Genomic DNA, 14,651 nt, shown 5'->3' on the forward strand with positions numbered 1-14,651 from the left:
TCTCCCTCTCTCCCCCACTCCACCCTTTCCAGCCCTAAATCCCAGGAAGCATCAAGGGAAAGGGACAAGGCGCTAAAAAAAAAAAAAAAAAAAAAAAACAGAAAAAACCTGTTGCGTACCAACCACCCTTCACCCATTCCCCCAAGGAAAGCTTTCTCACCACTACTACCAAGTTCTCTAGCTTTGCTCATCCTACATACCTAGTACTTTGTAACTTCTAAGCCACATCTCCCCATTTCTTTGCTCCACACCATAACCACTGTTTTATTCCCTATCTCTGTATATTTGACTTTTTCTACCTATGAATGAGATTATGCAATATTCTCCTTTCTGTGTCTGGTTTAATTCACTTAGTATAATGTCCTTCAGGTTCATCCATGTCGTAGCAAATAGGAGGATCTCCTTTTTTAAAGGCTGAATAGTATTCCACAGAGAGACAAAGAGTGTGTGTGTCTTTGTGTGTGTGTGTACACAGATTCTCGGTGCATTCATTCACTGACGGACACTGCGACTGTTTCCAATTCTCGTCTGCTGTAACGCTGGGAGAACATAAGAGAGCAGAGAGCTTCCTGAGGTGGTGGTTTCATTTCTCTGGGTATATATCCAGAAGAGGGATTGCTGGGTCATATGGTAGATCTATTTTGCTAACACTTGTTACTTGTCGTTTTGATCAGAGCTGTCTGAATGGCTGTGGTCTTTTAAGTGATAGTTCATGATGGTTTTGATTTGCATTTCTCTAATGCTTACTGATGAGCACCTTCTCATCCTGTTGGCCATTTTTGTGTCTTCTTTGGAAAAATATCTATCCAGGTCCTTTGCTCATTGTTAAACCAAGTTATTTGTTTTTCTGCTATTGAGTTGTATGAGTTCTTTATACATTTTGGCTATTAACCTCTTATCAGAGGATGGTTTGCAAATATTTCCCCAACCCATAGGATGCCATTTCATCTTGTTTCCTTTGCTGTGAAGGGTTTTAGTTTGATGTAGTCTCATTGCCTTGTTTTTGTAGACTGAACTTCCAGTATGACACCCCAGAAATTCATTGACAAGGCTAATAATGTCAAGGAGCTTTCCCCCCGTGTTCTCCTGTTCTCTAAGAGTTTTACAACTTCAGGTCTTACATCCATCTCGAGATGATTTGTACGTACGGTGTAAGATAAGGGACCCATTTCATTAAAGCGTATGTGGAAACCCAGCTTTCCTAGCACCATTTACTCAAGAGTAGCCTTTCCCCACTGTTTTCCCTTTGTGCCCTTGTCCTTAAATTCTGGCACTTGCCTGCATACCCGCACCTACCTGTGCTTACTTGATTTATTTTAGTAAAAATTCTAGCTGCCTAAGAAGGGGCAACTTGTGTTTTACACATGCATTTCTTGAACCAGAGAGACGGCTTTGCCATTTAGGTTTGAGGTGCCGCCTATGAACCTGGCCCTAGGAGAGATGCTTTCCACATCACCAACCTTTGTCTCCCCTACTGAACAGAGGGGAAAGCTGGGGTGCCGGGCGGGGGTGGGGTGGGGAGTGGTAATGGATGTGCCGCGGGTCACCTGGCTAGCAACAGGCCCATCGGGTCTTTGGTTTCAAAGTTTGTGCTCCTTTATTTTTAAATTGAATAAACTCCGTATGACAGGGAGAAGAGAGATGTGACAAAGCCAGCCCCTGGAGACAGGCTGCAGAGAGGGGAAAACGAACACAACGCATGGAGTCGCTTGAAACCACACGTGGCATGCAGTGTGTGAGCAGGTGGGAGCAGTGGGCCAAGCCTCCTGACAGCCAGTGACGGGATCCTGCCATCCAGGTGGCTGTGGTCCAGTCTTCCAAAGGAAAGCGACAAGAGCTGTCTTTGTAAGGCTCTCCATGGTCTTAGATATGATTAATCAATTTTAAAATTATATTTGCTGATGTTAAGAGTTTCGGCAAGAAAATGGAATTTAACCAGACAGTGTGACATATAAAAACTGGCTGCCACTAATCTTTCTTGGGTTGAGTTTTCCATTTTTATATTCTATGGTTTCATAATCACTGTGGTGGGAGCCTGGGGTGAGCAGGACAGCAGCTGGGAGGGGCCTCAAGAGGTCATTTCAGCATTTCAATTGGAGAAATGAGCAAAACCAGGGTAGGACCCTGTGACGGCGGGGAGCTTCTACTGGTTATTGGCAAGGAGGTAAAAAATCAGTGTCGGTTTCATGAATCACATCAGGAAACAAAGGCAGCCTGGAACTCTTGCCACCCTCCCCACACACCTCTTCCCGGCCACCCGCTGGCACCGAGCCCACACGGAGGGACTATGTTAACTTCTCTTCCTGGGTCCACAAGGGGCGTGGTTTCAAAGGCAAGAACTTTCCAGTGCCATACCTCTATCCACCCCCCTACTGGGGAGCCTAGAGTTCTTTGTCTAACTTTCCTGCGTGTGAGCTAGGTAGACAGCCCAGGTGAGCTTTCGTTGTTTAAAAAGATGCCAAAAGCCCTGGAAGGAAGGGCTCTACTGTGAGCCAGGCAGCCAATCCAGCATCTGAGTCGAAGATCAATCACTCCAGAGGAAGTCTGGAAAAGCTTCTCTCACTGGATGAGAACTTGAATGGGGTGGGAGTAACTCCTAGGTTAAAATCTCCCCTGCTCCCTTACCTATATGGACTCTATCTCTGTATCCCCTCCCATGACACCATGGAAGCTCTCTCTTTCTCTCTACTTCCCTCTTTCCTTCTGCCTAATAAATTGCTTTCTGCAAAACTCTTTGGGTCCAGTATTTACTTGAACGAGCCCACTGCACCTCCAGGGCCTCTTCCCCCATTCCTGGGGCACGGGAGGCCAAGAACCCGGGACACCTGGTTACAGCATCGCCGTCCAGGGGCACTGCCGGCTGCTTCTGCCACGTTTGCTCTCCCACTGACCACAGGAAGATTTCCAGTCTTGCCCATCTCCTCGAACCTCTGCCCGCACCTCCCTTTGCTGACCCCATAACTCTGTGGAGGTGGCCCGACTCTGTTTTACTGCCTACAGAGTTCTCATTCTTTGTAGTCATAAACATAAAATGGTGACATACAGATAAAAGTCAACCTTTTCCAGAAACCCAACATGCCACATTTTTCTTATAATGCAGATCATTAATATTCATACAAAAGTGATAACTGCAGTGACAGCAAATTAAAACTTTGCTGGGGTGTCAAATTCTGGCAAATACATTAGCAAAGAGTTGCCTTTCTGTCTTATAGATTTATCATTATAAATTAGCTTTAATTGGTACTGACCCACTTTATAGGAGCTGAAGCAACAATAGTCTAAATGCATTGGCAACGGATGATTACAATGAAAGACACTTTAATGGCTCTGGGACTATGGGCCATGCCTGGAAAATTCTTGACCTCTTTGTTCCTGGGCCTCGGCTCATTACTGGAACATCACTCTCCCATCTCCTCCTTAACTGTGGAAGGCCGTCCTGGTTCTCCAAGCCAAAAGTAATACTTCCACTGGGCTTAACACTTTGTAATGACTTGCCAGCTGATGTTGGATTAATCTCTGGTATCTGGAGTTCCTGGTCATTATTTGTGATTATTTCACAGTGGCCAGGACACTGCTGGCACAAAAGGAGCCACTGGACATGTGTCTGTTGAACGAATGAATGTGCGAAGCGAGTTCAGAGGGGAACAAGGACCTAAGATTACACGGCTTCAACTCTTTGACTCCCTCTAGTCCTTTAAAAAAAATTACATTACTTCGCTTGCCTGCTTAAACCTTCCAGTGGCCTCCCATGGCAAAGAGCAGCCCTGGGCCTCATCATGAATTTTTTTTTTTTTTAAATCATGGTTGCTTGCATCTTTCAACTCTGAAGGACCAATGTTTTTAACTTAAGAATGGTACTTGGTTTAATGACAAACTTTTATAACTTTAAATCTAACAAATGTTTCTAAATCTTCAGATACTATTGAATAATACATCAGTATGTGATCTTTAAAATAATATGTTCTAATGCATTTAAGTATTGATTGCAAATGCACTCAAATTTGACATAGTTCAACAAAATTATGCCAACTTTACTATTTAAGTTTTAAAAGATCTTAAAAATACAAAACTCAAGGCCGTGTGCGGTGGTTTACACCTGTAATCCCAGCACTATGGGAGTCTGAGGTGGGAGGATGATTTGAGGGCAGAAGTTTTAAACCAGCCTTGGCAGTGTACTGGGACCCCATCTCAATCAAATAAAAATTTAAAAATTAGCTGGGTGTGGTGGTACACACCTGTTGTCCCAGCTACTCAGGAGGCTGAGGTTGGAAATGGGCAAAACCAGGATAGAACACTGTGATTCAGTTTGGGAAGATCACTTGAGCCCAGGAGGTTGAGGCTGCAGTGACTGGTGATGGCACCACTGCCCTCCAGCCTGGGTGACAGAGCGAGACCTTGTCTCCTAATAAACAAACACAAACCAAAAGATGAAACACACCAATGATCACAGTGACGATAAAGCCTAAATTTAGCCTATGACACAGCTGGTTCCAAAGATCTGAATGATTTTTTTTTTCATTTCCATACTTAGCTTTGACCTTCCTGGGTCACAAGAATCTGAGGAGACCTAAAAGACAGAGGAACTGACCTCAGGCCAGGGGAGGTTGGGGGTTATGGACCCACACTGATGCTTGGTCAGGATGCAGTCAGAACAAGATGATTCAAAAGTAAGCCTACATTTCCTTGACTAGACTCCTAGGGTTTTTGGCCAAGGTTTGCTTGCTCCATAAACAGGACTTTTTTTTTTTTTCTTTGAGACGGAATTTCCCCGTCACCTAGGGTGGAGTGCAGTGGAGCAATCTGAGCTCACCGTAACCTCGGCCTCTGGGTTCAAATGATTCTTCTGCTTCAGCCTCCTGAGTAGCTGGGATTACAGGTACCTGCCACCATGCCTGGCTGATTTTTATGTTTTTAGGAGAGATGGGGTTTTACCATGTTAGCCAGGCTGGTCACTAACTCCTGACCTCAGATGATCTACCCTCCTCGGCCTCTGAAAGTGCTACCATTTCCGGCATGAGCCACCACATCTGGCCATTTTTGCCACCTTGACGGCCTCAGTCTCATTAGGAGGGTCATTCGAGATTGCACCTCTCTCAGTGTGGCCAGCCCTGTCCTCAGGGCACACGGCCATTCTCCTATCTTGCAACCCACTCTCAGGTCCTCTTTCTACCTATTTGTGAGCAAGAGTGTTGGCCAGTTGTTCCTACTCTTGCTCTAGGCCTTACTTTTCCTAGAACTATGGAATCATTCACAAGTTCCTGCCTATCTGCTAAAGGAGACAGAGAAAATACATGTATTTTATAAACAACAATCTATAGAACACCTTTCACTGTTCTAATATCATAGCTGCTGTCTGGGCACACTTTATACTACCTTTCCCACTTTGAGTAGCATTTTGGACTCACTGATTTTCAAACATTCAATTAATTACCACTCATCAGCATGCTCTGTGATGCTCAAATGACCACACAGTGGTCAGCAGAAGCTCCGTTAGGGGGCCTCCTGGCTCTTTTGATATTCCCCGTTACTATTTTCTAATTTAAATTTTCTCCTCTTTTTCTTTTTTTTTTTTTGAGACGGAGTTTCACGTTGTTACCCAGACTGGAGTGCAATGGCACGATCTCGGCTCACTGCAACCTCCTCCTCCTGGGTTCAAGTAATTCTCCTGCCTCAGTCTCCCGAGTAGCTGGGACTACAGGTGTGCACCACCATGCCCGGCTAATTTTTATATTTTTAGTAGAGACAGGGTTTCACCATGTTGACCAAGATGGTCTTGATCTCTTGACCTCGTGATCCACCCGCCTCGGTGTCTCAAAGTGCTGGGATTACAGGTGTGAGCCACCGCGCCCGGCCCTAAATTTTCTCCTCTTTAATCAAAGTTATAATTAATTGCATGCAGTAAAAAGTCAGCTAGACCTATGAGGCTGGCCATCAAACACAGAAGTGCCCTGCCCCGCCCCTCCCTGCGGTGACGCTTTCCCAGTCTTTGAGCCAGCGTTTGCCTCCCCATTTCTAAATACCGTCCTTCTACTGCTGGTTTTTGGTGTCAGTTTTGGGGTATCTATTGATTTCCTACTAGGGAAAATAAGAGTTTTGATCTTTGACATCCTCCCAATCCTCTTCCCACACTCCCCTCCTCCCAGGAGGATTTCACTGTATTACAGCAGGTCTTGTTCAACGCTGTTTCCCTGCAACATTGATGAGAAAAAACAAATGGATCCCCAGCAGGGGACACTATGTGTGTGGAGTCTGCTGGTTCTCCCCTCAGGGTCCTCTGGTTTCCTCCCACATCCAGAGCTGTGCACATGAGGATCCCTGGTGTGTGTCTGTGTGGTCCCATCTAAGCGAGTGTGTGGGTGGCCCTGCGATGGGAAGGTGTCCTGTCTGGGGTTGGTTCTTGCCTTGTGTCCTGGGCTGCCAGGATAGGCTCTGGCTACCTGAGACCCTGAACTGAACTAAGTGGGTTAGAAAATGAATGAATACAACTTATCAAATAAAAATCTGTAAAGTCTATGAGAATCCTTTTAAGTGCAAGACAATAAACGATGAAGTACAAAAGTGCTCAGCGAGCCTGCCGCATGTGTTATTGCTGGTTTTTGAACTGTGGTGGGAGGAGGAGCTCCTTACAATATTCACACATTTATTCCTCAGTTTAACCCACTACCATGAGGACCACTGTCACTCGCTGATGCACCAAAAATTGGGTAACTCATTATCCTGTTTAACTGATTTTCTTAAACGTAAGATAGCTCACATTTATTTTAATGTTTAATACTAGAAGTGTTTTGGGTCTTTATTTAGAAGTCTGGAGATGTTTCTGTGACCAGAAATATGCTATAGGAACTTAACTTCTCTTTCTATAAATCAGCCTTTGGGAAAACTGGTTTTGTTATACACCGTTTCACTGAAAGTCAAAATTTCCAAGAACCTCTTGACACATTAAGTGAGGCCTTCCTGCATTTGGCTTCATTAGTATTCAGTGTTGCACTATGATGACACGGAGCCGTGGGGTGCCCAAGCTCGCGTCTCTATCTTCCTTGGAGTTCCACACCATCTCCACAGTCTCTGTTGTGATCTTCCTCATCTTCATCTTCCTCCCCATCCTCCTCACTGCAGGAGCAGCTGATGCGTGCCTGGGGCTCACTACGTGTCCGGTACAGCTCTAAGCGCTATATATCTATAAGCTCATTTAAATGTCACAACAACCCTGCTAGGTGAGTACTCAGATTATCTTCATTTTACATAAAATGGAAGCTCGGAGAGGCAGAGTGTCTTGTCAGAGGCCACAAAGCTCTTCCGTGGGGCGCGAAGGTTCCCAGCTGACCATCTGGCTCCAGAGCCTGCATTCCCAGCCAGCGTTCCGCACTGCACACTTGAATTCAGGCCGAACCTTAGATGGACTATAAGCCTCTCAGCGTGTTTACGCCCCGAGGTATTCTGGTCCGCCCAACTCCTGCTTTCCTCTCTGCCTCCCCTTGTCCCTCCTTTTTCCTAAGAGACGGTCTCTGGGTGCCTGGTGCCCTCTGTCCTTCCACTCCAGGCCACCCTGCATGGCTGCCATCCTGGGATTCCCCTTCCCCACTGTCCCAGGAGTTCCCTTTCCCTCTCCCCACATGGGGCTGATGCCTTTTCCAAGACTCTGTGTCTTCCTCTTCCTTCATTTACCACTTGCTTGGGTCATGGGAGGTAAAATCTGGAGTCCCAGAATGTCTGAGGATGTCTTCATTCTACCCTCACACTCGACTAGAGAGTGGGGCGATCAGGCTGATGCCCACGAGTCCCGAGCCACGCCAACTCCCGGTCTCAGAGTCCTCCTGCCCCCGGAGACCCAGCCTCTCACTATCCTTCCACCTGCATCGTTCCACTGCTGTGCCGGGGACTCAGCCACCTGGAATCTCTCGCCCTTCAGTTCTGGGAAATTTCTTTGAAAAATTTTTTTATAATTTCCTCTCTTACCTGTCTTTCTGGGAATTCTTTTTATTCTAATGCTGTACCTCCTGGATGAATCCTGTCATATTCTTATCACTTCTATTTTGTAAATCTCTGATTTTTTTTTTCTTTTTTACTTTCTGGGAGATTTTTCTAAAATCTCTCTGTCCTTTCTATCCATGTTTTCATTTCTACTGTCATCTGTTTTAATGTCCAAAGACTCTTTTTTTTATTCTTTTGTTCATGCACAAAGCTTTCTCCTCGCTGGAAGGAGCAGGTTATCGTTTGTTTTTACTTCCTCCTGAGCCACGCACTGTCACCGTTGCTTTGCTGTTCCTTTTTTCCTCTTTAATCTGGTCTCTGACGCTGTTTGTCCTGAAAGCCATTCCCGAACCTTGAGAATTCTTGTCTGTCTGCTCATATCTAAGAGTGAGGCATACAAAGCTGACTGGATGCTCTGGTGCAGGGGTGGGTCTATTACATGGTGAAGGTCCCCATAGTGGAACCTGGAGGGGGACATCTCACAGGCCCTTTTCCTTTGGGCTGGCTGTCCTGGTGTGTGAGTGGCTGTCAGCATTTGTGGAGTGAGTAGGGTAAGGGCACTGGGCTTCTACCATTCAGGATGGAGTCTCTTCCTCAGTCTCCCTGGTCTCAGAATTGGTCCCTCACCCTGGGCTCTGCCTGGCAGCTCTGGTTCAGCATCTCCAGAGAATTCCCCTCCCATGCTCTGTCACCGGAGGGAGCGGTAGCCGCCTGGCCTCGAAGAGTCAGGGAGGAAACAAAGGGGAAAAGGAAGGTCCCTCCCACGGAGACGCTCAGCCAGTTCTCCTGACTTCAGCCTTATCTGCACTCCCACGTTCAGAGGCATCTGTGCCTCCATTTAAAAATATAACAGCTTTGTTTATTTTTTACTTTTTAAAAAATATTTTCAACTATTATTTTAGATGTAGGGGGTAAACATGCAGGTTTGTATATTGCGTGACGCTAAGGTTTGGGGTACACTTAATCCCATCACCCAGGTCCTGAACATAGCAACCAACAGTTAGCCTTTCAACCCTTGTCCCTCCCTCCTCCCCTCCCACCATGGTCCCCGGTATCTCCTGTTGCCATCTTTATGTCCATGAGTACCCAATGAACATAAAGCTTTACTGAGGTGTAATTCACATACTATACAATCCACTTACTTCAAGCATACAGCTTAACGGTTTTCTGTATATTCAGAGTAGTGCAGCCACCATCGCAATCAATTTCAGATCATTTTCATCTCTCCAAAGAAAGACCATGTACCTATTAGGTTGCTGCAATTCTGGAGGCTTTCTGGGATTACTGAATGTGAATCAGCCCCACTTCTGAGCTCACCCTTGTCAGCTTGTTCCAGCTTTTTCTAGTCTGCCTAGTTAGTGACCTCTTTTCCACTTGCTGTCTGGCTTCTATGCTTCTGTTGCTGCTGCCTCATCTTTATCTTGATCTGTGTGGGTTACGACTTTGAAACCCTGCTGTCATTTTGGGTGCATGTGTATGTTCACGCCACCCTTTTTAAATGGGAGCTCCCTGGCTGCTCTGAAATCATTCTACTTTCTAGCAAGAACAGAAGTTCCAAGCCTGTCTTGGATGATTCCTGCCCTAAGACAGGGGGTTAATTCCTTTCTTTTCAATAGAGGACAACGCCGAGACCAGTATCTAGGTGCTGTGTGTGGGGCCCGACGGTCCCATGTGAGGGCTGCTTCTGGGCAGGGCCACTGTGGAGGCCTGCCTTGGGGACGGGGCTGACTGGGCTTCTCTTCAGGATCATGAATTCACTACTGACATTTCCAATTTAATGCAAACATCAACATGTGCTTCAAAATGTTATTCTCGGTGAACATGCAGATGTATTTTTTCTGCCTATGGCTACTTCACTGTCTATCCCTTCCCTGCCCATCACTATCCTTCCGTCTCTTTTATGACGCTTGCATGTCTCCATGTCCATTTGGCTGGGGTCCCTCTGATGAGCCTGTTCTCTCTGCCCTGAATTAGAGACTGGTGGCTACAAAATGCTGATCGTGTCCCCACAACAGGGCCTTCTTCTCATGGTGCCCTCTCCTTGGACTTTCTTCTTCTGGCTTTTCCCATGGGTGGTTGCTCAGCATTCAGGTCATCTCAGCATAAATGTCACCTCCCCCAGGAGGCCCGTCCTGATCACCTCCTGCCCGTCCTTACCCAGGCACACCCTCCGTGCCTGGGTATTTCCTCACAGCGCAGCTAACTTTCTATACGATGTTGTTTTCGTCTTTGCCATCCTCCTTCCCCACTGGAATGCAAGCTCTGCACAACTGATTTCCTGGTATCCTTAAAAGTGACTGGCACACAATTGCCACTCAATATGTACTTGTTGAAGAAACAAATCAGAGGCAGAGACAATGTGCAAACAGGGCCTCCTGCCCAGGTTGTGACTGTCTTGTGACTATGCGATGTGGTTCTCAGGGGAACAGAAATCCAAGTCCAAGGCCCAAGGGAGGAAGGTATAGTGAAGACACACAAAAACGTCACCTACCTGAGACTCAGCTTCCAGCAAGTGAAACACCTAAGTCCAATTCCCTGTCACAGTTCTCGGTGCCAGTTTCTGGCAAAGAAGTGAAATAAGTTGGTGCAATGCTTGCGGGCAGTGCCCTTCCCGCTGGGTCAACTGCCAAACAGAGGAGTGCAGGAGAAGGCAGGGCTCGCTGCCCCCGAGCTGCCAGCTTTGTGAACAGATCCCGGACTCACAGGAGCACAGAGCCCTGACTGCTGCCTGGCCATCCTAAGGGCTAAGGATGCAGAGGAGGCTTCCTAAGGGCTAAGGATGCAGAGGAGGCTGTGACTCACCCCTGGCTCCCTCATCCTCCATCAGGGAAGAAGGAGGAATGTCACCCTAACGCACGGCCCATGACTTAATTTGACGTCAGGATGAAAGCTATTCAAATCAACATCTTCTAAAAACTGGAAATGCAGATTTCAAGACAATTCCACAAAGCTATAAGAAGTTCTGCATGTATTTAAATAAGCACTTTCTCAGAAAAGGATGAAGAGGAATGCATGCTCTGGGAGAAACCAGTCCCTTTCTTACTGACCCTACAGCGCCAGGCGCTTCATCCTTTTCTTCTTTTCATTTTGAGACCTCAAAGCAGCCTTCTGCTCACCTACTCAGTTTGGAGTCGACAGCTGCGGCTCGCCGGGCTCAGAGCTTACTGTCCTCCCCCAGCAGGCATCCGTCCCTGCTGAGGGCTCCGGCCAAGCTGACCTCCTTTGGTACCTGAGTTCCCTGCTCTCTCAGCTTGGTCAGAAGAGAAAGAAACTGCCCGAGAAGCACAAGAAGATATCGTCTCCTTTATTGTTCCCAAATGTTGTTTCATGTCCTCTACCTTTAAAAAAGAATCCTACAGGGCCGGGCGCGGTGGCTCAGGCCTGTAATCCCAGCACTTTGGGAGGCCGAGGCGGGTGGATCACGAGGTCGAGAGATCGAGACCATCCTGGTCAACATGGTGAAACCCCGCCTCTACTAAAAATACAAAAAAAAACTAGCTGGGCCTGGTGGCGCGTGCCTGTAATCCCAGCTACTCAGGAGGCTGAGGCAGGAGAATTGCCTGAGCCCAGGAGGCGGAGGTTGCGGTGAGCCGAGATCGCGCCATTGCACTCCAGCCTGGGTAACAAGAGTGAAACTCTGTCTCAAAAAAAAAAAAAAAAAAAAAAAAAAAAAAGAATCCTACATTTTTAGGAAAAACTGAGCAATAATAAATGCCAGTGTCTCTTCAGGACAGAAGGGAGCTCAGAGAGAGACCCTTTCCCATCCCTTCCCCCAAGTCAGAAGTTCCACTGCTTCCCCCTTGGGGAGATCAAAATGACTTCTTTCCCTTAGCTTTCTCGTTGCTTCTTAGGATTTGGGGAAATTGACTGTAACGTTTTCCTGTGGCAATGGGCTCCCTCACAGGACCTGCTTCCCCCAGAGTCTCGGTAGTGCTTCTGGGTTACAAACTGCAGACTGTCACCCAGAGGTAGGTCACGAGATCAGTTTAATGGGGCATGACCAGCATTTGAAAAGGGACAGAATGGAAGAGAGAGTAGCAGAATATAAGGTGTGCTTACCGGCTGGGCGCAGTGGCTCACACAGGTAATTCTAACACTTTGTGAGGTTGAGGCAGGCAGACTGCATGAGCCCCGGAGTTCAAGACCAGCCTGGGCAACATGGTGAAATCCTGTCTCTACAAAAAATATAGAAATTAGCTGGGTATAGTGGCACATGCCTGTAGTGCCAGCTACTCAGGAGGCTAAGGTAGAAGGATTGCTTGAGCCTGGGGAGGTCAAGGCTGCAGTGAGCCATGATCATGCCATTGCACTGCAGCCTAGGTGACAGAGTGAGACCCTGTCTCCAAACAAAACCAATGTCAAAAAAGAAGCATTCACGAGGGCCAGGCGTGATGGCTCACCCCTGTAATTCTAGCACTTTGGGAGGCCTAGGTGGGTGGATCACCTGAGGTCAGGAGTTCAAGACCAGCCTGGCCATCACGGTGAAACCCTATCTTTAAAAAAAAAAAAAAAAAAAAAAAAGCGTTCATGAAACTTTTATTTCAGGGGTGCAAGTGCTGTCTCTCATGTAAAATGTAGTTCGTATTACATGAAACGGTAAAATCCCTTAAAGCCATTTTAACCATCAGCGTCTAGCTGATAGGATTTCTTTATAAACGAACCAACATTTAACCCAGAAAAAACATCCTACTGAATAATGGTATCCAACATTTAAACAGGATATAAAACAGACCAAGAGAGAAAGAGAAAGGGAGTTTTTGGCAACCATCGACAAGATGTTGTGTTAGCTAGGAGGAGAAAAGTGACTGCCACCTGCCAGCCCTCCCTGCCGGGAACCTACAGTCTAACCAGGAGAAGAGCTGCTGCCAATCTGACTTCCGTAGCTTCAAAAGGACCCCAGAAGAAGGGAGCTGGCAGAGCCACAGACACAGAAGTGACAGGTGCACAGACTGATGGGCAGTATGCAGAAGACTTCCCGGCTGATTCAGTACCCTTCAGGACATGGGGCATATTTTTTGTGACCATTCTCAGGGGCGGTCCACCCTTGCTTTCTGAGCAGGTGACTCTGTTCTAGGGAACAGCCACAAGTCACTTGGACGGTGCTCTGTGGCACAGTATACACAGGCGTTTGTATGTAGTATGGATATTTTGTATTTAGCAATTTTGCCTGCTTAACAGACACTACAAGATCTGTATGATAAAATGAAAGGAACCGCAAGGATGACAGGCCACACTTTGCGATGTGCAAAGGTGCACACAGAACAGCTTCATTCTTCCACCAACCCTGATGAGCACGACACGAACTCAGCCCGACCATCCGGAGACCGCATGCTGAGGTGGCTAAGAGAGGGACTTGGGAGCAGGCAGCCTGTGCTGGAATCTGCTCCGTTCTGACAGATATCTCATCTGTCCACACCTCCATTTCGTCATCTATAAAATGGAAATAATACTAGAGCTAACCTCACAGGGCTCTGGTGAAGATTCTGTGGTTTTATAAGCATATTTAGGTTGACTTCCGGCACACAGTTAACACTATATTAGCGTTGATTGCTATAGTCATGTTAATCAGCATTTTTTTTTTTTTTTTTTTTTTTTTTTTTTGAGACAGAGTCTTGCTCTGTCACCCGGGCTGGAGTGCAGTGGTGTAATCTGGGCTCACTGCAACCTCTGCCTCCTGGGTTCAGTGATTCTCCTGCCTCAGTAGCTGGGACTACAGACACATGCCACCACGCCTGGTCAATATTTTTTTTTTTTTTTAATTTAGTAGAGACGGGGTTTTACAGTGTTAGCCAGGATGGTCTTGATCTCCTGACCTCATGATCTGCCCACCTCAGCCTCCCAAAGTGCTGGGATTACAGGCATGAGCCACTGCACACCTGGCCATTAATCAGCATTTTAAAATTAAATGTCTGGGCTTGAAAGACGGCCAGGGATCCACAAAGGCCTGACGATAATCTAATTAGAATTATCTGCCTATAAATAGAGGACCAAAATGCCTAAAATGTAGGTTTCCAACACACTAGATTACAATACTGCTTTCTTTTTTTTTTTTTTTGACACGGAGTTTCGCCCTTGTTACCCAGGCTGGAGTGCAATGGCGCGATCTCGGCTCACCGCAACCTCCGCCTCCTGGGCTCAGGCAATTCTCCTGCCTCAGCCTCCTGAGTAGCTGGAATTACAGGCACGTGCCACCATGCCCAGCTAATTTTTTGCACTTTTAGTAGAGACGGGGTTTCACCATGTTGACCAGGATGGTCTCGATCTCTCGACCTCGTGATCCACCCGCCTCGGCCTCCCAAAGTGCTGGGATTACAGGCTTGAGCCACCGCGCCCGGCTACAATACTGCTTTCTAATGGTGTTGGAAAAACATTAAGTGCCGATTTAGGATTATATTCCTGAATTTACTTTCACTAATCCATTCGAATTATTGGAGACCTGAGGATAAACAAGACACGCCGTCTCTCTGGCCTCGAGGTGCACGATGGAGGACTTGGGTGCGCAGACGGGGTCACGCCGTGGAGGAATGCAAGGTCAGAGATGGCCCAGATGCTACAGGAGTGCCCCACTCTTAGTGACATGCCTTCTGAAGGCAGTGAGAGTGACAGCACTGTGTTTGTTGGACCACGTGCTGCTTGTGTCTGCACTGCGGCAGGACTGGCCAGGGCTTGTTTTCAGTATC

General features: G+C 47.0%; 2 protein-coding genes across 9 annotated transcripts in view; one reads left to right on the forward strand and one right to left on the reverse strand.

The window, feature by feature from the left end:
- The window catches only part of TAX1BP1 (Tax1 binding protein 1), a 103,887-nt gene extending 102,052 nt beyond the window's left edge, over positions 1 to 1,835 (forward strand). For 2 of the 6 annotated variants that reach the window (XM_074379638.1, XM_074379640.1), the window contains exon 19: positions 1,631 to 1,830. In XM_074379638.1, the coding sequence (XP_074235739.1) occupies positions 1,631 to 1,780 (150 nt within the window). In that variant the 3' untranslated portion in view covers positions 1,781 to 1,830. Of the gene's footprint in view, positions 1 to 1,630 lie in introns of all 6 variants that reach the window. The other 4 variants (XM_074379639.1, XM_074379641.1, XM_074379644.1 and 1 more) reach the window with 4 other exon arrangements.
- The window catches only part of JAZF1 (JAZF zinc finger 1), a 349,651-nt gene that overhangs the window by 15,851 nt on the left and 319,149 nt on the right, over positions 1 to 14,651 (reverse strand). The window lies entirely within an intron of this gene.

Source organism: Saimiri boliviensis, chromosome 10 (genome assembly GCF_048565385.1).
Source record: "Saimiri boliviensis isolate mSaiBol1 chromosome 10, mSaiBol1.pri, whole genome shotgun sequence".
Classification (NCBI taxonomy): Eukaryota; Metazoa; Chordata; class Mammalia; order Primates; family Cebidae; genus Saimiri; species Saimiri boliviensis.